This window comes from Ostrinia nubilalis, chromosome 12, assembly GCF_963855985.1.
Source record: "Ostrinia nubilalis chromosome 12, ilOstNubi1.1, whole genome shotgun sequence".
NCBI lineage: Eukaryota > Metazoa > Arthropoda > Insecta > Lepidoptera > Crambidae > Ostrinia > Ostrinia nubilalis.
The window spans coordinates 5,716,938-5,743,345 of NC_087099.1; the positions used below are offsets into that span (position 1 = coordinate 5,716,938).

General features: G+C 38.2%; 2 protein-coding genes across 2 annotated transcripts in view; one reads left to right on the forward strand and one right to left on the reverse strand.

Annotated features, from left to right (window-relative positions):
- LOC135076834 (suppressor of lurcher protein 1) overlaps window positions 1-26,408 on the reverse strand; it is a 181,677-nt gene that overhangs the window by 82,446 nt on the left and 72,823 nt on the right. Inside the window, exons 5-6 of the mRNA XM_063971304.1 lie at window positions 20,729-20,851; window positions 18,081-18,152 (exon numbers count right to left, since the gene is read on the reverse strand). Of these exons, the coding sequence (XP_063827374.1) occupies window positions 18,081-18,152; window positions 20,729-20,851 (195 nt within the window). The remainder of the gene's footprint in view (window positions 1-18,080; window positions 18,153-20,728; window positions 20,852-26,408) is intronic.
- On the forward strand, window positions 260-6,137 carry LOC135076488 (acyl-CoA Delta-9 desaturase-like). The gene is made up of 6 exons (XM_063970947.1): window positions 260-483; window positions 758-888; window positions 1,377-1,582; window positions 4,789-4,971; window positions 5,263-5,449; window positions 5,900-6,137. Exons 1-6 carry the CDS (start codon window positions 267-269, stop codon window positions 6,107-6,109), a joined length of 1,134 nt encoding a protein of 377 aa, XP_063827017.1. The 5' UTR covers window positions 260-266; the 3' UTR covers window positions 6,110-6,137.

Sequence of the window (26,408 nt, forward strand, 5' to 3'; positions counted from 1 at the left end):
AGCCTATTTAACATAATAACAACTAGTTTTATGTTAGATTGATTAGAAATATACTTAGGTATGTTTTTTCCGTTCACGGTACAAATATATCGAAAGGATGACGTCGCGTAGGTAGGACACATTTCTAATGTCATTTGCATACGTAGGCACCCAAGGTAGGTACATACATATTTACAACAACAATAGGTACATTTTAATTTGGCTGCATACGTACGAGTATAAATACTCAATCAACGGCATTTTCAAAGAGTTAGTCATCTTTCAACATGACGAACGAAGTTTTCGAAAATTTTAACTCTCAATTAATTAATGAAAAGGCTGAATCAACTGAAATAGTGGAAAAGTTTATCGGAACAAATCTTAATTATAAACATAAGATTAATTGGTCTATTACTAGACGTCTGGTGATAATTCATATCTTGGCATTATGGGGTCTTTTAAAGATTTTGAAAGGAGAAGTTTATTCAGCGACTATTTATTGGAGTAAGTAACTTTTAATATTTATCTTTTGGATTTAATTTAGCATTTTATACAGCAGATTAGCAAGTCAAAACAGCTTTGCTTGTCTGTTTATCTAATACGTTATTCACGATTATACAGCTAAACTGATTTACTTATTTAGAGATTGAACTTCAGAAAAAGACTTTAAAGGTAAATTAACGACTGTCGCAATGAAACTTGAAGGCACAGCAAAATATTTGAAAATGACGATACGACTTTATAATGGATATAATTTCTTAATTTTGTATCTTTTCAGTTTTTTCTATCGCACATCTCAGTTACATTGGAAGCTCTATTGGTGTTCATAGATATTACTCCCATAGATCGTTCAAAGCTACGCCACTTCTTGAAATTATATTAATAGTGTTTCAGACCATTACTGGACAAGTAAGTAAAACTCTGCGGCATCTTATGCAAAGGTCAGGCGATTTTATCAATAAAAATTTAACAAATTTGTAACAATTTTTATCATGTACTTTCACCCCCTTCCGGGGTTGCACTTTATGAAGGGCTACACTATTAGTTCGATATGCAGTCAACTGTACCCTAAAAGGTTGTGTTCCCCAGTCGACGAAGCACATGATATCGTGTCCCGCGTGCCCAAACAACTGCACGCAGGAAGAATACGAATACTACTGACAACGCCACTCTTGTAGCGGATTTTTGCCCTGACACTGTATGTTTGTTGTCGACATGACAAGAAGAAGAAGTCGTAGATTTACTTTTTTAAATGTATGTGCAATAAAGAGACAGTTCGAAATAACTTATTGTAACGAGAATTTGATAAGATACCCGAAAGAAGCTTGTTAGTTGCATTTGCTCTTAAGGTTTTCTTCGTTTATTTTTTGTCATTTCCACGCATTTTCTATTTTTAGGATACGGTCTTCAGATGGGCAACGGACCACAGGCTCCATCATCGGTACGCGGACACCGACGCCGATCCTCACAATGTGAAACGTGGATTTTTCTTCTGCTACTTCGGATGGTTGTGCGTTAAGAGGAACAAATATGTGATGGAACTTGGGAGAAAAGTCAATACGAGCGACCTTATGGCGAATAAGTTCGTGATGTTTCAAAAAAGGTTTGTGAAATTAATCAATTTTCCGTAATCCACTCTAGCGAAGCAAATAATAGTTAGGAATTATTTTGTGTTACGTGGGTTCACACACAATAGCTAGAAATTACTACTTATTTGCGCCTGTTGGCGTTGAAGCTTAGTCTACTTTTCGTACCTTTACTAAAATTAATTGCTTTTTAAGAAAAAAGCAGACTCTTTTCTTGTGTAAACCTTGGTTTTTCGCAATGGTTCCTACTTTTTTAAAGTTATGCTTTACAGAAAAATTATATTTTTATGTTACTGGATAACTTACGCCCGTATTCACAAACGATGCTTGCTTAAGTGAAGCAGCAAATCGAACGCACAGCGTTGAATAGAGCTCTGTGATTGGTTCGTGTGTCCACGCGCATTGTGAGACCTCATAGTAATGTTTGTGAATACGGGCGTTAGTATCAAAGAGAGAGAGCATCCGTAATATATCCGGTTCTAAACGTAAAGGAAGTAAAACATTTGAACTCGTAAATTAATGTGTATCGTTTTTCGCACCAGAGGGCTGAGTGTGAGTTTTCATTAAACGCGCTCTAGTCAGAGCGTGTCAAAGAATGACATTTAATGTATGTCGGATTGTACAGCGCCCCTAGCGGGCAACGTTCAAAAACTAAAATATTCATACATTTTTTAAACGTGCTCACTAGTGAGCGCGTTTGATGTAAACTCACGCTTAGCCCACAGTTGGCTCCGCTAAAAAGAAAGATAAAGATAAAGATAAAGATAAAGATAAAGATAAAGATATTTATTTACATAAACATGTGTGAAAACATATTACAAAGCAACATGAACATGAAAGGTCCTACTTATTACGAAACTAGCTTTCCGCCCGCGGCTTCGCCCGCGTGGAATTTTGTCTGTCACAGAAAAACTTTATCGCGCGCGTCCCTGTTTCAAAAACCGGGATAAAAACTATCCTATGTTCTTTCCCGGGACTCAAACTATCTCTATGCCAAATTTCATCAAAATCGGTTGCGAGGTTTAAGCGGGAAAGCGTAACAGACAGACAGACAGACAGACAGACAGAGTTACTTTCGCATTTATAATATTAGTTGGGATATTGTTCCTACTTATTACGAAGTATACGTAATATTGATTTTCCCACCGAGTTTAGTAATTGTGCTGATCATATGTGCGACAGTCATGAACATAAAGACATTTTAAATAAGTTATATTTGAAAATAATTAATGTTCTATCAGAGTCTGCAATCTTGACTTTTAAAGGACAGGGTAATTTATATAAAAGGAAAGTGGTAGGTTGGAACCTGCATGTCAGTGAAGCACACGCAGAGGCACGGCGATGTTTTGATTTATGGGTACTTTATGGGAAACCAGTGTCAGGTCAAATCTACGAATTAATGTATGAGACTGTCAAAGTTGCAATGGTGTGTCAAAAATGAAAATCAGATTAAAATGAATATTATAGCCTCACAACATAGAAAGAAAGATTTTAAAAAGTTTTGGAAAAGCACTCAACGACTGTGCACAAAGCCGAGCCTACCTGTTAGTGTAAATAATGTCAGCGATAGTAAAAGCATAGCTAATAATTTCAGGGACCATTTTAGAGTCAAAGCTAATGTTAGTACTAATAGAATTGAGTCTAGGAGGGGGGTGCTCGACGGTGGGTCTGGTCGGACACTGGTGTATTTCTCAGCCCGTGAAGTGGGGAATATCATTAAACGCAGTACTCGCGGAAAATCACCTGGTCATGACGGCCTCAGCGTTGAGCATTTACAGCATGCAGGTGTCCACCTCCCGCGTGTGCTTAGTACGAGTATGTTTTATAACCTTTGTATCAGACATGCCTTTTTGCCCCCGGACTTAATGAAAACTGTTGTGGTGCCGATTGTAAAAAATAAGACCGGTGATGTGTCGGATATCAACAATTACAGACCCATATCATTGGCCACGATAACTGCAAAAGGTGCTTGACGGGCTCCTTGACCAAAAACTGGGTAAATTTATACAATTACATGATGCGCAATTTGGCTTTAGGGCCGGGCTCTCGACGGAAAGTGCAATTTTTGCCCTCAAGGAGACCGTCAGGTACTACACAAACAGGAAGACGCCAGTTTACGGTTGTTTTCTAGACTTATCGAAGGCTTTTGATATGGTTTCTTATGAAATCCTATGGGAGAAGCTGGAAACTACTGGTTTGCCTAGGGAGCTTGTTGATATCTTTAGATATTGGTATGAACGGCAGGAAAACTGTGTAAAATGGGCAGGAGAGACGTCTGACATGTATCGGTTAGAATGTGGAGTGAGGCAGGGGGGGTTAACCTCTCCTAAGCTTTTTTGCCTGTATATTAATGAATTAATCGTCGGGCTCAGTAGCATGCATGCGGGATGTTCCATAGATGGTCAAATGATCAATAACATTAGTTACGCGGATGACATGGCGCTGCTGAGCCCGTCGGTTGGTTCATTGAGAGAAATGCTGCGTGTCTGCGAACGCTACGCTAAAACACATGGGCTCAAGTACAACTGTAAGAAAAGCGAGATCGTGGTGTTTGCGGCTCGTGGTGTTTCCATAAAACCTGTACCTCCAATCCGGTTAAATGGTGAGCAATTGAACATAGTGCCCACGTTTAAATACTTAGGCCATGTGGTCACTAGCGATTTGAAAGATGACAGTGATATGGGAAGAGAACGCAGGGCGTTGTCGATACGGGGTAATATGCTGGCCCGCAGGTTTGCGCGTTGTACAAGTGAGGTAAAAATAGCATTGTTTAAATCGTACTGTCAGTCCTTCTACACGAGCGGCCTGTGGGTTAGCTATACACAAAAGACCTTCAACGCTCTGCGTGTTCTTTATAATAATATGTTCCGGGTGCTGCTGGGACTGCCGAGATTCTGTAGTGCGTCTGGTATGTTTGCCGACGCTCACGTAAACGGGTTCCAAGCCGTGATGAGAAACAAAATCACATCCATTAAAAACCGAATGCTCGACAGTCCCAACAGTATTCTAATGGTTTTGGCGGGGAGGTGGGACAGTGTCCTGATAAGACATTGGATCACCGCTCTAATAAACCAGGAGCAAATATATATAAATAATTAATAATGTCAAATATTACTACTAACATAGATGTAAGAACATTGTTACTAACATAATTGGATCTTTGTAATCTGAATAAATGAAATTTATTATTACGGTGAATGATACTATTTTTTTTTTGTTTCAGATACTATTTACCCTTATTATTGTTAGTCAATGCTAGTATAGCCTGGGTCCCGGTACGTTATTTCGACGAGTCGTGGTGGAACTCCGTGCTGGTGGCTTCCTTCTTCCGATACGCGTTTCAAATACATTTCACGGGGCTAGTGGTTGCTTTAAGCCACTCTATTGGAACAAGACCTTATAATAAGTGAGTACAGTATTTTTATCTTAGTCTGTTTTTTCTGTTTTAGAAATTAATTGTCTACTAGCGGCCGCCCGCGACTTCGTACGCGTGGATCCCGTTTTACCCCCTTAGGGATGGAGTTTCGTAAAATCCTTTCTTAGCAGATGCCTACGTCATAACATCTACCTGCATGCCAAATTTCAGCCCGATCCGTCCAGTGGTTTGGGCTGTGTGTTGATAGATCACTATGTCAGATTAGACTGTTAACTAAGTAAGTAAATATTATTATTATTAAGACTGAAGTTTTTTTTTCAGAAATCTCCAGGCAATAGATTCGTGGCCATTGACCATTCTGTCTTGGGGTGACGGAGGCCATAACTTCCATCACGTCTTTCCGTGGGATTACAAAAGTGCAGAAGGACACAACGCTATTTCCCTTGTTATTTGGACTTTTGAAAAGCTCGGATTGGCCTCAGATTTGAAAACGGTCCCAAAAGAAACGGTAAGAAAAAATAACAATTTGATTTTTTTATTGTTGTTCTTTTGTTTGTACGTAATCCGAATAAAAAAAATCCTGCCGATATTTTGACAAAAATCTTAACATCGAACTCCTCCTGTTCTTCTGATTAATTTCGTTGCGGGTCCAATGATAGTTTAACTTACCCCCGGGACAAACTTGACCTTCACTGGTTGGGTTTTTATTGGTGGTCGGCTTTAGATCCTGGCTGTACAAGAGTTGCAGTATAGGAACGAGAGCCTCGCGAAGCCCACACTCGGCCTCGTCGGCACGCGCACCGACGATCGCCAAACGGCTAGAATACCTTCTGTACTCCCCACTCTGCCCGGCGACGCTGGAAAAGCTCTTCAAGCTACCAGCAAAAAAAGCAACGAGAGGTGGAAATAGTCGCGTTGACGAAATTTTGGATTATTGCATCTTTTAATACGTTTTCAGGTAAAAAATATAATCAAAATGGTTGGAGACGGAACACATCCCAGCTTTGGGACTGAAGAGGGCAAGTCTCTCGTCACAGCGGTAGGTCCAGTGCACCCCTTGAATCCCACCTACAGAAACATTAAGGACCCTGAAATAATCGTACGAGTGGTTGGATCGAAGACTATATTCGGCGAAGACCTCGTGAGAGAAGAGAGAAGTGTTGGCTGAAGTATATATATATTTTTTTATATAAATAAATATCCTTGGAAATAAATAAATATCCTTGGACATTTTTACACTGCGCCGCTAGTCCCAAACTAAGCAAAGCTTGTACTATGGGTACTAGACAACGGATATAAACATACTTAGTTAAATACTTTTTTTTTGTAAATACATACATATTATACATAGAAAACACCCAGTCCCGTCACAGAAATTAAAATTCATTATTTCAATTTCTGCCCGACCGGGAATCGAACCCGTAACCTCTCGGCATAGTAGTCCGTTCTGAACCACTACACCAAACGGCCGACATTTAATTCACTAAAATAATGTTTTAGGTACGAGTATATGCCTATATTTTCTATTGTGCATGGTTTAGATTAAGTTGTGGATGCTTATACTAAAACGTTTATTCTATTTGTATAGATAACAATAGTAGACGGACAAACCTCTAGCTAGAGGTTTTAAGACACTATTTAATAAAAAATGTAACGGTTAAATATAGGTATGTAATAAATACTTAAATAAAAAAAAATGTGTCGTTTCAATTTCATATTTCTTTTGTCTTTTTTTTAACGCTGTAAGATAATAATAATAATCATTATGGAGTTAATCCACTACTTACGGGACACCCTGTAGCTTCAACACTAACGCCTATCAAAGTGTAGTGTGAACACCCCCTTGCCCTTAGCCTTTGAAATACTTACGCACTGTTAGTCGAGCTACTCATTTGTACACTACGGTACATCGGGCTACGGAAGTTAACTAAAGTTAAGTATAAGTTCTTGCAACTCACGAAGGCCAGTGAGCTTTACTTGTGTGTGTACGTGTACATGCACATAACTATAGTGTAATGTCTATCATAACTTTTGAAAAAAAAAAAACGAACAGTAGAGAGCCACCACACATGTAAAGCTCACTCGCAAATACCCATAGTAGGTACCTACAAGCTCTTTTACACATTTAAAATACTTAACCTACAACCATTTTATTTCAATTTATCATCTCCACAGCAGAATAAAAAATACGTATAATGAACTTCAACTAAAATGATAGTTCGTTCCTAAAATAGGTATCACGAGAATGCAATTCTGTTAGTTAGTTTCATATTCATAGAAAGTGACAATTTAACTTGCGGGGAGCAACGACACTGACACTGATGCAGTTTGTGTTTTTCATTGGGTTAAATTATCTAATAGGTAAAATTCACTCAAACTAGTTTATGTTAGATTTTGAGTGAATTTTTAATCTGCAAATGTGCAGTGCACTGATATTAGCCAAACATTTGCAAAATCTGTGAGCTATCCGTTATGTTACTGTTTATTATTCTTGTATTGAACCAGGGACCTGGTAATTGTTTTATTGTAAGACTACTTTTATCAGTCTGAGGATGGAATTGTGAAAAAATTAGTCACCAATTTTTAATTTACACTAAGTTATCTAGAGCGAATATTTAACACTAGATGTGCCGTGTTAACCGCGGTAAAACGTAGGTAGCCTATGTGTTAATCCAGGGTGTGGGTGTCAGCTAACTCCAAATCAAATTTCATTAAAATCGCTCCAGCAGCCGTTTAGACGTGAAAAAGTAAGAAACATATGTACTCACACACTCACAAACTTATGCCTTTATAAGATTAGTGTGATTACTTTCTTGGAATTATACATTAAACAAACACAAGGTCGATGTAGACCAAGTTCCCTCGAATCCCAACTATCCCAACTAATATTATAAATGCGAAAGTAACTCTGTCTGTCTGTCTGTCTGTTACGCTTTCCCGCTTAAACCTCGCAACCGATTTTGATGAAATTTGGCATAGAGATAGTTTGAGTCCCGGGAAAGAACATAGGATAGTTTTTATCCCGGTTTTTGAAACAGGGACGCGCGCGATAAAGTTTTTCTGTGACAGACAAAATTCCACGCGGGCGAAGCCGCGGGCGGAAAGCTAGTCGTAAATAAATCGAGCACGGAATGTAGCAGTATGAAAAATGTTCACAAACCTGTGTCGCAGTTAAATATTCAGAAGTCAGTGTTTTGCTGGAACACCTAGGTCCACAAATCCTTGGCCCGTATATTCGCTGTGAAAATAACGGTGTGCACAAACTAGGGTTGGCACTGCTTTGTAACTTTGAAAGTAACCTACATTCTTGCACATTTTCTTTCACCTTTCGGTTCGAGCTTGAGGTCACAGGTGTTTCGCTTTTCAAGGTAATCTTTTTTGTTTTGTTTTATGTCAATTTATTTTTACGGCTACTTTACTTAATATTGGTGAACTGGAGATAGAGGTAATTGAAGAAATAAAAAAAAATGTTTAAAAATATTTTTTTCTCTCATCAGGTTACCTAACCTGTTGGTTAGCTACCTAGCTAAGATTAATTCTCAATGTTCTAAGTTTGCCTAATTGCCTTACACTAAATACTTAATTTTTGTTTTAATCATGATTTTTTTTACCTTAAAATTTTTTACCATCAATTTTATTGTCTTAAGTCGGTGTAATCTGTATCTGTATTTATCTGTACCTACTAATATTATGAATGCGAAAGCAACTCTGTCGGTCTGTCTTGCTTTCACGCCTAAACCACTGAACCGATTTTGATGAAATTAAGGCATAGAGATAGGTTGAGTCCCGGGAAAGGACATAGGATAGTTTTTATCCCGATTTTTGGAACAGGGACGCGCGTGATTAAGTTTTTCGGTGACAGACAAAATTCCAGGCGGGCGAAGCCGCGGGCGGAAAGCTAGTTAAAATATAATTGGAATAGTTGATTTTAAGAATTTGAATTGGTAGATAATTAAGTATTTCAACATTGTCTGCGGTGGTAAAGTTTTAATAATATGCGTGCAACATATTAGCGCACGTAGGTGCAATTTAATGTCAGTTGTTAGAAAATTAACAGCTCTTAACGACTTTCTACGGGGACTTTCGCGAAACTCCCATTTGGCGGTTGCAATGTTGCATCACTTGTTTTTATTAGGGTTAGCACGATATTACTTTAATGATTATTTTATAATTAAAGGAATACGCTGACGTCTAGTTAGAAACCAGAATGTTTAGTACTAAGATGTTACACCGTAAAATTATTATTGTTTGTTCTGGTTATAATACCTATCTACTTGTTTGCATAGTTAGAAGGAGTTATTTGTCATTTCGCACGGAAAAGCCTCCTTTGACTTTTATGCCCTTAACATAGAGAAGTATTTGTTGGAGTTTAGGTTTATAGTTTGTAGTTTTGTAGGATCTTGAAAATAGGGGCCTTTTCAATAATAAGCCATTCTTCGGTGAACATTGGGGTTTACTTCGGTTTAAACAATATTAAGGTACATTACAGAAAAATAAAGCCTTTCTTGTTGGCGGTAAAAAAATGGAAGCGACGCTTCGGTTGGCGGTCGTCGCATAGACAAAAATTCTCTCGGCTCCATAGACTTCTTTCTATGGAGCATGCTTGATTATGATAGGGGGCGCTAGCGTCGCCGGTGGTGGCGCTGATGTAGCAGCGCGAACATACTGGGGCCCGTTGAAAGCAGGTGACTGGGTTTCAACTTCATTCGAAGGCGGCAGTGCGACGAGCTTGTTGAGAGCACGGCGGACAATTCCTTTGGCCGTGTTGACATCCACAACTCTGGTGATATTGTCGGGTCCGGGGTAGAGTTTGACAATCCGTCCTAGGCGCCATTTCATAGGTGGGGCGTGGTCTTCTTTGAGTAGGACCAGGTCGCCTTCCTTGGCTTGATGCTGCATTGTCCTCCACTTCGTTCGGACCTGGAGCTCTGATAGGTACTCCGTCCTCCATCTGTCCCAAAATTGCTGCCGGAGTCTCTCTATGATGTGGTAGCGATTGGTAGACTTCAGTTCTTCAGGCGGATGAGATGGCACCGACATGAGTGGACGACCGATGAGGAAGTGGCCAGGAGTGATAGGAATCAGGTCAAGAGGATCGGAAGATAGAGGTGACAGGGGGCGGGAATTGAGGATTGACTCTATTTGCGCGAAGAGCGTAGTAAGTTCTTCAAATGTTAACGAACTATTGCCCGCGACCCGTTTTAAATGAAATTTTGACGATTTAACGCCGGCCTCCCATAAACCGCCGAAATTGGGGGAGTATGCCGGTATAAACTTCATGGTTATGCCTTCGCTACTAGTGAAATTGCATACGGGCTGACGACTTGACCGCAACATTCTACTTAGTTCATTGTTTGCCCCAACGAAGTTAGTGCCGTTGTCGCAATGGATCGTATGGGGTTTGCCGCGGCGAGATACAAAACGTCGAAGACATAAATAAAAGCTTCAGTACTTAGGTCACTGACCACCTCAAGGTGAACAGCCTTGGTTGTAAGACATACAAATATACATAGATAACATTTGGTGATGCGATTGCCACGTCCTTTACGACTGGATATTTGAAATGGCCCGGCAAAATCGGCGCCACAATAATAAAATGGGAATGACACATTAGTGCGGTTGACCGGCAAGTGGCCCATAAGGGGCTGCATAGTCTTGCCGCGCCAACGGATGCAAGTGACGCAGGCCTTCGTGACGCTGCGAGCAAGCGCCCTGCCACCCAGGGGCCAGAAGGTGTCCCTGATGGAAGCTAGCAGGAGCTGAGGCCCTGCGTGAAAAAGACGTAAATGTTCATCAATTAAAATCAATCTAGTTAATCGATGTTTATCTAAAATTATAGGATGTTTTTTATCGAACTCGTGATTAGATAATTTTAGCCTTCCTCCTACTCGTAGGACGCCATCTGCGTCGAGGAATGGATTTAGAGGTAAAAGTTTAGACTTATGATGCAATGGTTGGCTCTTTGAAATAGCATTAATTTCTGTATGAAAAGATTCAAATTGACAGAATTTAATTAACAATGTTTGATATTTATTCAACTCTTCAACTTGTAGTGAGCCCGTAATCTTAGCTTTGTTTTTATTAACATTGTTGGCAAATCGCAATACATAGGCAAATATTCTTTTTAATTTACTAAAGGACGAATATTTGTCAAAATCAATAAATGTAGGTTTTTCAATATTTAAATGAACTTTTAATTCAGGAACTTCAACAGAAAAATTAATAAGTTGCTGTGGCCACTCTACATAATCATGTGCTAGGTAAGGAGGCCCTGACCACCATATACTAGTGGGTTCTAGGTCTTGGGGTTCGACTCCTCGAGAGGCCAAATCAGCCGGATTGAGATCCGTAGGAACATGTCGCCAAGTGTGACCGCTTGTGAGCTCGTTAATTTCTTGAATTCTGTTAGAAACAAAGGCTTTTAGTAATTTTTGAGGTGTTTTGATCCAACTTAATAAAATTGTAGAGTCAGTCCAAAATACTACTTGTTTAAAATCCAATTTTAGAGATTTTATCAATTTAGAACATAGGCGAGCTCCCAAGAGGCCACCACAGAGCTCCAGTCGCGGAATAGTTGTAGGTTTGATAGGCGCGACTCGAGCCTTGGCGCATAATAACTTGACTGAAACATTGTTATCTTTGTCAATTGAGCGCAGATAGATACAGGTGCCATAGGCATCCTGTGATGCGTCCACAAAACAATGCAACTCAATTGATATGGGTTCATTACAAACAACATGGCGAGGTATGTATAATGAAGATAGTTTATTTAGATTGTTGGCAATTATAGACCAATCTTTGGATAAGTTAGGCGGCACTGGATCATCCCAGTCCAATTTTAGGCTCCAAAGCTTTTGTAGCATAATTTTGGCTTTAATAGTGCATGCAGATAATAGTCCCAGTGGGTCAAAGATTTACATGTCATGCATAAAATAGAATAATCATAAAAAAGTTTAATAATTGGCAAATTAGAATCGATATCAATTGAAATGCAATTAATCTAGTTTAGGAGACTAACTTACCCCTAAAATATCTTGTCTTTGTTTAAAATTAGGTAACCTTTTTAATGAAAATCGGCCATTAGGCAATTAAGTTTTAGTCAGTAGTATTTTCAAAAATAACTTTCACAAAATATTCCTCTATACATAGTAGGTCAAACCTTATCGGGGTGAAATTCATCAATTTCCCAAAATAACTTTAGTGAATCATATATTTCCTTACTGAAATAACAATTAACATTAGAATTTGATTGTAGAATAGGCTGGGTATGACTTATAGGCCCAGCAATTAGTATAAATTAGGCTGGGTATTAAATAGGCCCAGAAAATAGTTTACATTTATAGGCTGGGTTTACATAGGCCCAGAAAATAGTTTACATTTATAGGCTGGGTTTACATTATAGGCCCAGAAAATAGTTTACATTTATAGGCTGGGTTTACATATAGGCCCAGAAATTAATATTTATTAGGCTGGGTATCACATATAGGCCCAGAAATTAGTTTACTTTATTAGGCTGGGTATTACTTATAGGCCCAGAAATTAGCCACCCTAAGTGGGATTGTTGTAAAATAGGTTTGTTGGATCCTAACTTAATTCGCTTTGAACCTACAATATCCCAGAAAACGTCTGCCCCCAAAAGTATATCGACAGTGGAGGGACAGTAAAATAGAGGATCAGCAAGCTCAAGATCGGTAGGCAAGTTAAGATGCTCAATATTGACATTCATAGATGGTAATTGTCCAGTTATCTCAGGCACAACTAAGCACTGCACCTGCTTCTTGAATGAACTAACTTTGGATTTTAGAGTTAACTTACAACGTTCTGTTATAGAAAACGCGACATTGTTGATCCCAGACACACTCATCGAGTTGATGTCCTCGGTAAGCAAACTTAATTTTTGTATAAATGCATCAGTCACAAAAGACGATTGGCTGCCCGTGTCTAGCAGAGCACGCGCTTGGTACAATTTGTTATTGGATTTAATCTCAACCATAGCAGTACATAGGAGGACTTGGCCAACTGAAACAGCTGAGAGAGATATAGGCAAGGAAGGAACAGTAATGTTATCGGCTTCCTTAATATTGGGTTTGTCAAAATGTAACAAAGTATTGTGCCTTGACTTGCACATACGACATGATCCTTTCAATCTACACTGAGAAGAAATATGGCCCTTACGAAGGCAAGTATTACATAACTTTAGTCGAGTAACTTCATTGAGTCTGTCTTCAACAGACAACCTTTTGAAAGTTGGACATTGGTAAGTTGGATGAGATTGACTACAAATGACACATGTAGGGGTATAGGATGTGGCAATTGCATCACTATTGTCTTCCAATGACACTGAAAAAGACTTAGTTGTATTATTGTTAGACTTTTGAAAACTTTTAGTTTGATAGACAGGCTTCTCTACCTTATTTATAGAGGTAGTTTCTAAAATAGCAGCCCTATTTCGCAAAAATTGAAAGAAATTATCTAGTGTGGGCAAGCTTGGTAAGGTACTCTTATGCTCTTCCCACTTACAATTGGTAGAAGTATCTAATTTAGAAGATACTAAATATATTATCAAGGCATCCCAACTATCGGTGGGCAGACCCAAAGTATTTAAAGATCTCAAGTTTTTAGTGACATTATCAATTAAATAGCGTAATGCCTTATAAGACTCTTTGTTAATTATCTCAATTGAAAACAATGACTTTAGGTGATTATTAATCAAAATATTTTTGTTGTTGTATCTCTCGCATAACAATTCCCAAGCAACAAGGTAATTTTTGGATGTAAATTCAATAGATTTTATAACAACAAGAGCACTTCCCTCTAGTGATGATCTGAGATAATGAAATTTGTTTATTGCCGGAATAGAATCATTGGAATTAATTAATGAATCAAAAGTGTCATGAAACTCTAGCCATTTTAGGTAATTTCCATCAAATGTAGGCAATTTTATAGTTGGCAACTTGATATTATTGAATTGTTGTGAGTGACTGCCGTTGGAAACACTACATGCATCACAAAACTTTGAATTGGAATTTGGAGTAGCAGACTCAATTATTTCTTGGAAGCTAGACAAGGCAGAGTACATGTCACTTTCTATTGATTCTCTCTCTTGTAATTGAATGTCTAAATTGTCAGAATTATTTTCTATTAAAGTTTGCAATTTATCGAAGGATGAAAATAGTTCTTGACATTTTTCTAACCGAATAGTGAGCTCCTTAAGTTTTGCACCTTTAAGGTCACTCGGGTTGATCAATTTAATAGTTTGCAAGTAGTTTTTAATTGAAGTTAGACGGCCTTTGATAGAACTACGTTGCCTATACAATTTAGTGAGGTCCAATTTGGCGGAACTCTCGTTATAGTCATCACTCTCAGACATATTGGCGCACAAACAATGAAATAAGCAAATAAAATGTGCAGGTCAAACTTGTATAGCGGTCCTTTGCGCAACTCGTGCGCGTCGCAGCCTCAGCCCGATGCCCCGAAGCTTTACAACTGCCCTGACGCCGCCCGCAGCAGAAGCGGAGATCGGCAGCTCAGAGGTTAGCACGCGTGATAGGCACCCCCACGTTGTAGGCCCGATTAGACTGAAACAGTTCGGCGTGTGGTGTTTAATGCGTGCAAAAGCTAATAGCGAAGGCACAAACAGGAAGACAGTGAAGAGCGACAAGAAAAGAACCCACCTGTTGCTTGGAGAATTTGAAAATATACTTAGCGAGTTAACATGAAAACTTTGGATGAAACACTTTACGACACTCCATGCGCATTACAATCGTGCAATAGGTTATAGGTGCTTGGAATCTTGGATGGAGGCCTGGATTTGGGTTTAGCATCGGTTCTTCATCGGAATCATCGTTTTTCAGCAGTTTTCTTCGTGTTCGTCCTGTCACGGTCGCCAAAAACATGTTGGAGTTTAGGTTTATAGTTTGTAGTTTTGTAGGATCTTGAAAATAGGGGCCTTTTCAATAATAAGCCATTCTTCGGTGAACATTGGGGTTTACTTCGGTTTAAACAATATTAAGGTACATTACAGAAAAATAAAGCCTTTCTTGTTGGCGGTAAAAAAATGGAAGCGACGCTTCGGTTGGCGGTCGTCGCATAGACAAAAATTCTCTCGGCTCCATAGACTTCTTTCTATGGAGCATGCTTGATTATGATAGGGGGCGCTAGCGTCGCCGGTGGTGGCGCTGATGTAGCAGCGCGAACAGTATTAATTACGGAAACTTTACTTTTCACGGCTCAAATCTTCGTTAATTTAATTAAAATTGACTAAGAAAACACTGTATTAAACAAGAGCCTAGGTAGGGCTACTATTTCGGAGCAGTACTAAGAAGGAGTAACGCTAGGCAATCTGGCTCTACTTTTTACAACAAATACTTAAAGAAGCAAAGCAGTTTAAGGCGATTATCACGACGGAGTGTGGTGCAGTGTGATAATCGCCTAATTTCTTAAATGGTTGTCTATTAAATAATTATCAAAATGCAATAAGCGTAATTAACAATAATCCGTAATTAAAATGAGTATGCGTGTTGAATCTCATCATCTTTACCTTTTTATTCGCTTTGACTGAAAAGGAACTGTGGGATTCCGGCCAAAGCCTTCACTACCTACCACAGTCTCTCCTGGGTCATCATCTTTACCTACGTTAACGTGATTGAGGTCAAACGTTGTCTGACGCAGTTCTAAAACTAAAAATAAAGTTTAAATTGTACGATTTATCATCGCATCGCTAACCCTAACCAGTCCGCACCGCAACGCATCGTCCGGCGCGGGTCGTTTGATCATTTATTTAGCCGGTTGTTTTATTCCCCGTCACCCGCCCGGGATGCATTTAACAGCGTCACTGCAACTTGCAAACGGGGAAATTGCTTTATTTATTAACTTTGTAACGTTTTTCGTGCATTTTGCTCGATGTTTAGGTGTCGAAGTTTGTTTGGGGTGTTAGGCAAATACAGAATTCCTTGTAGGTAGGTATATTTTAATACGACAAAATGTTTTAGTGAAGTAGGTTCTAAATAAAAGAAAATGACCATCATCAGAATATTTAGCCTCCACTGCAGGAGTATAACCGCATCCTGGTACTTCCCCAGACGGGACCTTCTTCACTCGTCCTTCCACCTAGTGGGAGGCCTGTCCACACTATGTCTTCTGGCCCATGGTCACGTGGTCCAATTTACAACAGGCAAATTGAGGATTTGGCCTACACTTTCCCACGTTGGCCTGATAGGTTGGGAGGATATGTCATTCGCCTTTTACGACATCGACCTGGTTTTATTGTACTTCTCCGCACCCATACGGTTAAAAGAATATAATAGCATGTTTGTTCGTTATGAGATGCATAACGTATTTAATTTAATTAGGTCAAAGGCTAAACTGGGGCAACCCTATCACAATATGGAGGGAAGTGGTGACAATAGTGCAGGAAATTGAATTCCAGGGCGGGAGAGATAGTAGGAAGAAGAAAATAAATGCGAAATTTTCATAATTACTTTCATTAATACCACACATTTTTAATTTAAATTGCTTTATTATACTCGTAAGATGAGCTAGAAGACGTAGTGTGGGCAGAACTCCACTAGGTGGACCGACGATCTGGTGAAGGTCGCGGGAGGTGCCTGGATGCGGGCGGCGCGGGAGCGGTCTTTGTGGAAATCCTTGGATTCGTCTTTCGATTGAAACTAATGAACAACGATCGAACTCTTAAGAGTTATCATATCAGTTTTAAGTAAGTATTAATTATAATTTATGTAAGTCCGTATAATAGAGTCTGTAACAAATATTTCAAATTCTTAAGAGTATCTTCTAAAGCTTGTAGAAAATTTTAAAAGAAAACTAAAACTAACTGGATAAGACAACTTTCCTGTAATACCCTATAGGTAGAACTTGTAGCGCTGACCTAGTTATAAGTTTTAAGTAGCAAACTTTAAAGTGCGGAGGTGTGAAGTTACGACAAAAGATAATAAGTTGCAAAGAAAAAAGCTTTGAAACGATTATGATAGTTTTTTTTACTATCGATAGGTGTCTAAAGGGATTAAGTAGGTAGCAATTTTCAGTGAATAAAAACGTCTTTCAATGTATCTACGAGTATGTATGTAGAGGCTTAAAGTTAAACCTATTGTAACTTTCTTTTAGCACATAAAATATTCGTCAATTAAAGAATAGATACGTAAGTGTAGTAAAGGCACCTATTGTAGTTTTCTGAATAAAATATAAAGAAGTAGACATCCACACAGGTAACAAGAACATTTTTTTTTATAACCTGAACATCCTTGCATATTTTCAGATGATGATAGAACAAAGCGTATCTTGTTCATTTGATATTTCAAACACCGATGACAAAAGAAAATACGACAAAGTGTAATAATGCACTCCCATCTTCACTGGAACAACTCTACTTTATTATTCTCTGTGTCAATTTTAAAAGTACTCTGTTGAAGTAATAAAAAAACTTATGCATAAAATAGGCAAAGGTCTTTTAGTTGAGCCCGAATTCGTTTCAAATAAATCATCTCTGTTTTCTTGTCTTTTTATTAGAGAAGCTAAGGTTTCCCGATTTGGGGAAATCTTGTTTTCCCTTTTTAACTTAATGGGGGTCGGCGTTGGAGTATTTTGATTGTAAATTGAAAAGATCGGATCGTGTTTCAATACGTTTTTAGATCAAATTGAATCTCTTGTAAAGACTTCTTAATCCTGGAACTTTTTAACTGAGAGTAGGTACCTACTCGGTATCGTGAGGGTTGGTTTTAAATTCACATTAATTAATTATGTTCAGTGGGCGACAGTAAATAGAATGATTTTACACTAATTGGAGTGGCGTAGAGATTTACTACCATTTTAAGCCCATCCCACGTAGGTATTTCAATTAAAAGTCGCTTTTCATTGAGTACGGTAGGTAGGTATACTTCTTACGATCATAGAAATGTTTTTAAATAGGTAGGCCATTTTAACAAGCATAATATTAAGTATATTGAAATTGGATTTCGACGATCTTGTTGACGAATGAACAAATTAATTTCCTTGTAGTCAAAGGAGTAGTGTACGCCGTATCAACATTACTTTCACGTGAAATATCAATTAGGTACTTCCTCTGGAATCGCAGTACCTAATTGGAACATACATAAACATCAATATCATATCTATTCACTTACTTGTGGCGCTGACTTCAGGCCCAAGGGACTCGAACGCTTTTCCGAAGCTCAATTTCAGCAGACGATCTGAATCTGAAACAAAGTATAGAATAACGCCATCTGTTGGTAGTCACAAAATTCACGGAGGAATCTGACTAGCGACTCACGTAGTTCATTGAGAAAAATGTAGATGGCGCTAAATTGATTTTGCTGGTGCTAGCGCCTAGCCTAGGTGAAAGATGAGTTTGCTTCTTCCGTGAGTTCAAAGTGAACAGACTAGATGGCGCTGATAATATTTTCATATAATTATTTTTTTCGAAGCAAATATTTATTATCTAAGGTATTTTTTGACACATTTTGTCATGAATGTATGGCTTTGTAATTTACCAGAGTCAAATAACAATCTTGCAGGATCTGAGGTACTTATTCAAAATTCAAATGCATTTTCCGGAGAGCAATAAAGCTAGGCGGTATTAAGTAAGTGACATTGTGGGAACAAGATAGGCATCTAGTGCCATACGAAATAAGCGCCAGCCTAACATCTGGAAGGCGGCCAACGATTCTATTCATACCTTGTTGGCTGCTAGGCAAATTTAACTGGATCGCCGCATTTATAACCAAGCGTCCAAAAAGAGCTCGGGCAATTTTATTTGGGGAAAATCATAATTCTTGGCCGCGACAAATTAATTTGAATAAAGCAGCACGCATACGGATATTTTGTTAGTGATTTGTATTTCTGAACAGAAGCTCTAGTTAGACAATCAAAAAGCATATTCTGATGCTTTTTACATGCTCAGGGTTGAGGCTTGTCTTATGATCTGGATTGCAAACCTTTTTTTACGAGAGGAATAATGGGAATAACACAACAAAACAACTTGTTGGGCGCCACTTTCCTGTATAATGCAAAGTGGCGCCCAACGAGTTGTTGTGTTATTCCCATGAAGAGCGACATAACCCCTATTTCACTCCTTTACTAAACTGATTCATGAACAATAATTGATTAATGAAAAGGATGATTGGCAGACAGGTACCTATAGCTACTAAATGGATAAAGTCATCATCTTTTAAGTACATACGTGGGACACTATTTAAGTTGTGAGCCTAACTATGAAAACAAAGTAGTTTATTATTAAAATGGTATTGATTGCGTTTATTGGTATTGTCTTTCATGATTTATGTACTTTTTAATGTGTCCGAAACACTTTTTATAGCATTTTTTCCACTCAGCTTGAGGCACCTCCAAAGCATGGTTTTTGACCGCACCGACAGTTGCTTCTGGCTACATAAATCGCTGTTCACGCATTTAATTTTAATATATGGGTACCAAAAGAAGTGTTTAGATTCCAAGCAAGAATTTTGTAGCGTTGGACCTGTTTATTTCATATTTTGAGTGTTCAAATAGTCAGTTGTTTGACGAGACGTGTAAAAGCTCACATTTTCGTTACGAATGACGATTCGACTATGCTGGTCAGTTTCCCTTATTAAACTGAAGACTTGGAAAAAAGTGGCTGTTTACTATTAAGAATTAACCATTCTAAATTTCTCTAGTGACGTTTCTGTCATATAATAGGATATTTCGGAAAAATAAGCGACCGTAAGTTTTAAAGTGTACCGAGCGCATGGGACTTTTGTTGGAATTGGATCATCTTAAAACACCTCCATAGTCGATAGCTGTTTATTTTCAGGATCATTATGTATAGATCCTTAATTCGTCAACTGTCACAATTTTAAAAACGGCTTTTAAAGCTTTTTAAACGTATTTATCAAACATTTCCAAGGACTAAACGACACAAGCGTCCTATTGAGCGTTTGAAAAATTTTGTGACATCCAGCGAGAAAAAAACGTATTAACCATAATATGGTCATACAATATTTTATTACTGCTAGTGGAATTAATGCCTAGGATTATCTCAATCCTACGATACATCACATGACGAGGTTTCTCTTCCATTTTTCTGACAACACCAATGTTTTCCGCCACTATTAGTCATTTTGGACGACTTTCGCAAAGTTCACTGGTGAGCCAATGACATACAATATTATACTTCTTAAACTAGCGTTTTACAATGGTAAAGAACAGATCTTTATCGCCAAAAGTAAAATTTAGCTGACCGCTTCAGTTTTGTATTGATTTACCACGTCGAAAGTCATAATAAATCTTCGTGCGAAAATTTCCGCAAGTCAATTCCACGTTTTTGTAGTCAAGATAATTTTCAATTCAATGTTAATAATACAAAACGTGCTCAAATGATAAAAAGTTTTAAATAAGGTTGTAGTCAAAAATGTCAAACTTTTCATTAAAAGTATTAGATGTCGTCTAACAGCACGTTATGTTGTCGAGGCTCACAACTTAAATAGTGCCCTAGTATTTTGCAAATTTTTTAATCTTTTTGTCCCTGTTGATCATCCACTTACCTACCCCCTTATTATTAAAAGTTACAACCTAGTTGAACTCTGGCTTAAGTTGTCAATTAGTATGGAAATGTAATTTTAATCCAGAGTTCATCCTAGGTGTAACTTTTTATTAATGAGGGGGTTAGAGTGCGAGTTACAGATTTCTTGTCAATTGTCATAGTCATTTCAGGGAGTAGTCTTAATGAAACGAATGAAATTCATTCGCTAAGATCACCTAAAGTTAAACCTCTAATTAAAAAGGTAATTTTACAAACCAGCAGCTGTTGAGTCTGGAGGCGGTTGAAAGTGGAATGTGGCTGCGAACCCCTGCCCTGCTGTGGCGGAGTTGGCCGTGAACTGTAGCAGCAGTGCTGGGCCCGTCGACAGCACTTCGTACCCTGAAACGAAAATATGGTATCAATAAAAGCTCGTGAAAGTCAAGTACATTTGAGGCTAATGGATTTTGTAAATATTATGAACTGACGTATAATGAGAAGATTTTGACGCAGAGATTTAAATGCCTCAGTTATTAGACTATATTAGATTGATTGCTGTTCTAAGTATTGGGAAGGTGGTTAAAGTTTATTAGACGACCATCTGCCATATTGGACTAGGTAGGTACCTATACCTACGAGTATTATCAATGCCAGCGGTTGCAGCTTTGATTCCGCATTCTTATAGGTAGGTAAGTTTTTTTATATTCGTTGTTTGGTATCCTTTAGTGGCGCAGGCTTTAAATTGGTTTTTACATTACTTAATTTTTCTCCTAATTCAACTGGAAAGGCTAGCTAGGTACTTCGTTCGTTCGTTCGTTTCAGCCAAATGACGTCCACTGCTGGACAAAGGCCTCCCCCAAGGTTTTCCACAATGAACGGTCCTGCGCTGCCCGCATCCAGGCTCTTCCCGCGACCTTTACCAGATCGTCGGTCCACCTAGTAGGAGGCCTGCCTACGCTACGTCTTCCAGCCCGTGGTCGCCACTCGAGAACTTTCCTGCCCCAACGGCCATCGTCTCTACGAGCTATGTGCCCCGCCCACTGCCACTTGATTTTAGCAATTCTCCGAGCTAGGTACTTAAAAAGGCTATTTAGGTACTTAGAAAATTAGGTTTATTTCTGCATCAATTACTTCTCCAAATAGATCGAAATTACCTTCTGTCTCAATAAGACCCAGTTCCCGCACCCATCGGTAAATGTATCAAAAATGAAATACAATATCCAAAGGTTCCGTATACCGCCGGATTTCCTTGTTCGACACATCCTCATTGCGAATTCAGTCTATCAAAGAAGCCCGCCAAAACACGAGCGTGGTGTTTCCTAAAGGTGTAGGGTGTCCATGAGTTTTGTGTTTTCGAAGACTATGCATATCTTACACCTGAATAAGGGGTTAGTTAGAAGATACTCAAATTAGCTGGAGATAGATTTTTACGTCCACCCACAAGGTGAACCGACATCCCCATAAAGGTAGCAGGAAGGCTCTGGATGCAGGTGGCTACCAACCGGTCATTATAGAAATCCTTGGGGGAGGCCTATGTTCAGCAGCAGTGGACGTCCGTGAAATGATGATGATGATGAGATTTCTAACTGCATTGCTTTTTCAGAGTCCAACTTAGGGTAGAAAATACTGAAATTAACTTTGTGGTGATAGAGTTTATCTATACTTATAATAAATCTGTAGAGAGGTCAATTCTGTACATGAAATATATTTTCAAAATAACTATCAGGGGGTGATTAGTGATCGATACTGATGCCAAAAATGCAATTAGTAAAATTTTTGTCTGTCTGTCTGTCCGTCTGTATGTTCCTTATAGAAACAAAAACTACTCGACGGATTTTAACGAAACTTGGTACAATTATTCTTCATACTCCTGGGCAGGTTATAGTATACTTATGAGTATCCCACGGGAACGGGAATTAGGGGGAAAAACCTTTTGTATGAAAAATCTAAACCGCTTAAGTTAGACGCTTGAAATTTGGCATGCAGGTACCTTAGTAAACTTAAAGCTTAGTTACAACAGGATATTGCAAAATTCCCACGGAACAGAAAAAAACATTTCATTTTATGAAAAAGTCTAAACCGCGTAAGATAGATGAAGGGGGTAAAACGGGATCCACGCGTACGAAGTCGCGGGCGGCCTCTAGTGTAGCATAATAACGTCGATGGATGTGCCATTGGAGATACCATTAGTAGTGCGAAGTTCACTGAGTTCTTTTTGGAGTTTGAATAATAATTACTATTAATTAACTCATCAAGTTTATTTTTAAAATTAAGATATTAACTACGAACTTAAATTCGTGGCAAATGTTTTTTATGTTTACCTATTAATTATGTAACCGCGTTCGTTAATATTTTCATACATGATTAGAAATAAATGTACGTACTACGTACATATATCTCTTTATTGCCTACCTAGTGCATTATTTCACGCTCATCATGGAAAACCACTGTTTGTTTGAATGTACTGATTGTAACCTAAACAATCGCTAATGAGGTTCATTGGTTTCAAATTTCAATTAATGATATCATTGAAGGTAAACATGCACAACTAACATTACAAATAAAATGTAGCTTTAAATAATTGCATCAAAATATTATTGACCAGCTTGTACTAGCTACCAATATTGTACGTAAAGAGGAAATTTCTAGAATCTTTAGTAGTAGTAATTAACATAGAAATGAGTCTTGAAAAATCAGAGCTATACGTTAGGTATGATTTTCTAAGTATTATACTATAGGTACTAATATGACTGTCGGTCATGGTATGATGGACGTACTTACGTAGGTAAGTGGTTTTGGAACAAACATAGCCTGATTTTCTATTGCTTCTAAGGGCAAGAGAAAATTGTAAAGGAACTTAGTAATCAACATTGGAAGTCTTGTTTTAGACTAGGCAAAGTTTGTACTATGGGTAGTGGGTACTATAGAATATGAGAATGTCTCAGTATCTCCATGAACCTGAGTCACCCTATAAAAATAGGCATGTGTGGTATCCTTAGTGTCAGCAACGGATGTTTAAGATACCTACACCCTAAACGTGCTCTGAATAACGTCTATTTTCCGATGTAGGCCATACGTGATAGCTGCCATTTTTATCTAAATATTACTGTGGTATTATCATGCCCTTTAGTCCTATAAGAAACTCATGAGCTTTAAGGGTAGGAAGTAAGGATGTTCTAAAGATAGGTTATCTTACTGTTTTGTTCTAAATATACGCAATAATAGACTCATTTAATATCAAATATGATAATTAGACCAGTTATTACCAGTTCGATTGTATACTAAGCTAATTGATGCAAAGGTTAAATAATTATTTTGGTTATAATTTTGAAAGAAAGAAAGAAAGAAAGAAAAATATTTATTCGATGCAAGTAGGTACACAGCAAGATAATAACTAAAACTAGACAACAGAACGTCTACAAGCACCAAAATGGCATCAGCTCAGTATACGCCGTGACGGCAGAGAGCGCATCACGACCACTGGTATTCTGCGGATGCCAGTTGAGGTAAAGGGCGCTCGCCCAGGAACAATCGGTTAACGTAACAAGTAATTTTAAACATAGATAGCCTAGACAGATTATTTAATTACATTACTTATGTATAGCTAAGATTCTAATAATAATAAATATAAATTAATAACTACAACCATGAACAAACAACTCATGCACAGAAATTAGTTCTTACGATTTTCTTTTTATGATATGAATGGTATTTCTATAATGCTATTATGTGTGCTTTTGAAGGTTTAAAAGATACTTTTTGTAATTTAATTTAAAAGAATTTAACGTGTGACAATTTTTAAAAGGCGGTGGTATATTATTCCAGCATTTCGTGGCAGAGTAACGGAAACTACCACGAAATGCTGCGGTACTGTGGCTTGGACATCCAAGGCGTGAAGCAAGCCTCACACTCCGATGGGAAAATAAAAGTTTCTCATATAAATATGGCGGACTTTTAGTACGCACAACCCCAAACAGTAAACACGCGTAATGGAGTGCACGCCTAGATTTCATGTTAAGCAGGTTTCCTTGATTGAGAAACGGCGAGACATGGGCTCTACGCGGGATATTGAAACAGAATCGGGCGCAGGAATTCTGCACCCGCTGTATGACCTTTTTAGTGTAACCATAGATACAGTCGCCTATGACGGTATCGGCGTAGTTAAGCTTGGACAGAACTAAAGATTCACAGAGCTTAACTCTCAAGTCCACATCTAAGTAATTTCGTACATGGTATAGTACTTTGAGCCTATAATAGCAGTTCTTAACCGTCTCCAATACGTGACTGTGAAACTTAAGCCTGTCGTCCATAAGGACTCCAAGGTTACGAGCTTCAGTTACCTGTTGGATAACCTCATTATTAATTGAGATATTAGGGTTGAAGTTGTTAATATTATTTATTTGTATGTTGGAACCAAGAACAAGAAATTTGGATTTTAGTGGATTCAAAACTAAACAATTTTTATTAGCCCAAGCACTAATCCTATGAAGGTCTTCATTGATTTTCCCCACCGCGCCGAGAGTTTCATGAGGCTTGAAAGACAAATAAATTTGCAAATCGTCTGCGTAGATGTGATAATTACAATGTATGATATTACTAGTCAAGTCAGCACTATACAAAATAAAAAGAATTGGACCTAATATGGAACCCTGCGGTACACCTCGCCTCAATAAGGTAGATTGTGAAAGTGATGGTATTCCACTTTCATCACTGACCTCCACGCGCTGTGATCTACAATGAAGGTAACTATAGAACCACCTTAATGCACCAGAATCAAAACCGTAGTAGGACATTTTAGATAGCAGAAGGTTATGGTTTAATGTGTCAAATGCACGAGAGAAGTCGAGAAGAGCAAGAATAGACCCACATCCCACATCCTGCCCCGCCAGTATATCGTCAACCACATCCAAAAGAGCAGTGGCTGTGCTGCGACCAGTTCGAAATCCAGATTGCTTTTGTGGTAAAATATTGTTAGCAGTAAGAAACTCTGTTAGTTGTTGAGAAATAGCTTTTTCTATGATTTTCGACAAGAAAGGCAGAATGCTAATGGGTCTGAGGTCGTTTAGCTCGTTAGGATTGCCTTTTTTTGGGATTGGTTTAACAAGAGCCTCCTTCCAGACATCGGGGAAGATGCCAGACTGGATTGAGATATTGACAATTGCCGTTATTACTTTGAGTGTTCGTGGTAAAGTTAACATAATCATGTCACGGGAGATTCCGTCTACACCTATGGCATTGGACGTAAAATTCATAATGATTTTCAAAATGGAATCTTCATCGACAGTTTTGAGACCAAATGTTGATGAATTGAAACGGTTGTATTCATAATACGTGAGGTCTGAAATAGTAACACTATTGCTTCCGGGAAGGCTAAGAAAATGATTATTAATGAGATCTGGGTTATTAATATGAGGGGGAACTGGATTATGCTTACTTTTAAAATCAACTACGTTTCTTTTGATATTTTTCCACAATTCCTTAGAGTTTTTACTATTCTTATTAATATTTTGCTGAAAAAATGCTGCTTTTTCAGCATACATTGCTTTGTTTACTATTGACTTTAATTCTTTGTAATAATTCTTATCTGAATCCTGTTTTGTAAGACGACTTTTGGCATGGGCTTTATCCCGTAGCTTCATCATTTCCCTAACTGTCGGTGTTATCCAGGGGTAACTTTGATGTTTAACACAGGAGCGTATGTATGGAGCGTGAATGTTATAGATATGTGTTATGTAGGCATTGAAAGATGACACAGCTTCATTTACATCATTACTAAGCAACTTTTCCCAGGGGATTGCATCTACAAAAGTGTTAAATTCTATTGGGTTAATGTCTTTAATTGGTCTGTAATGTATCCACTTAGGAGATATTTTAGGTTTAGTATGTCGTAATCTACATGAAATAAAAGCATGATTAGATAGATCAGGGATGGACTCAACAGAAACATCAATAATTTTAG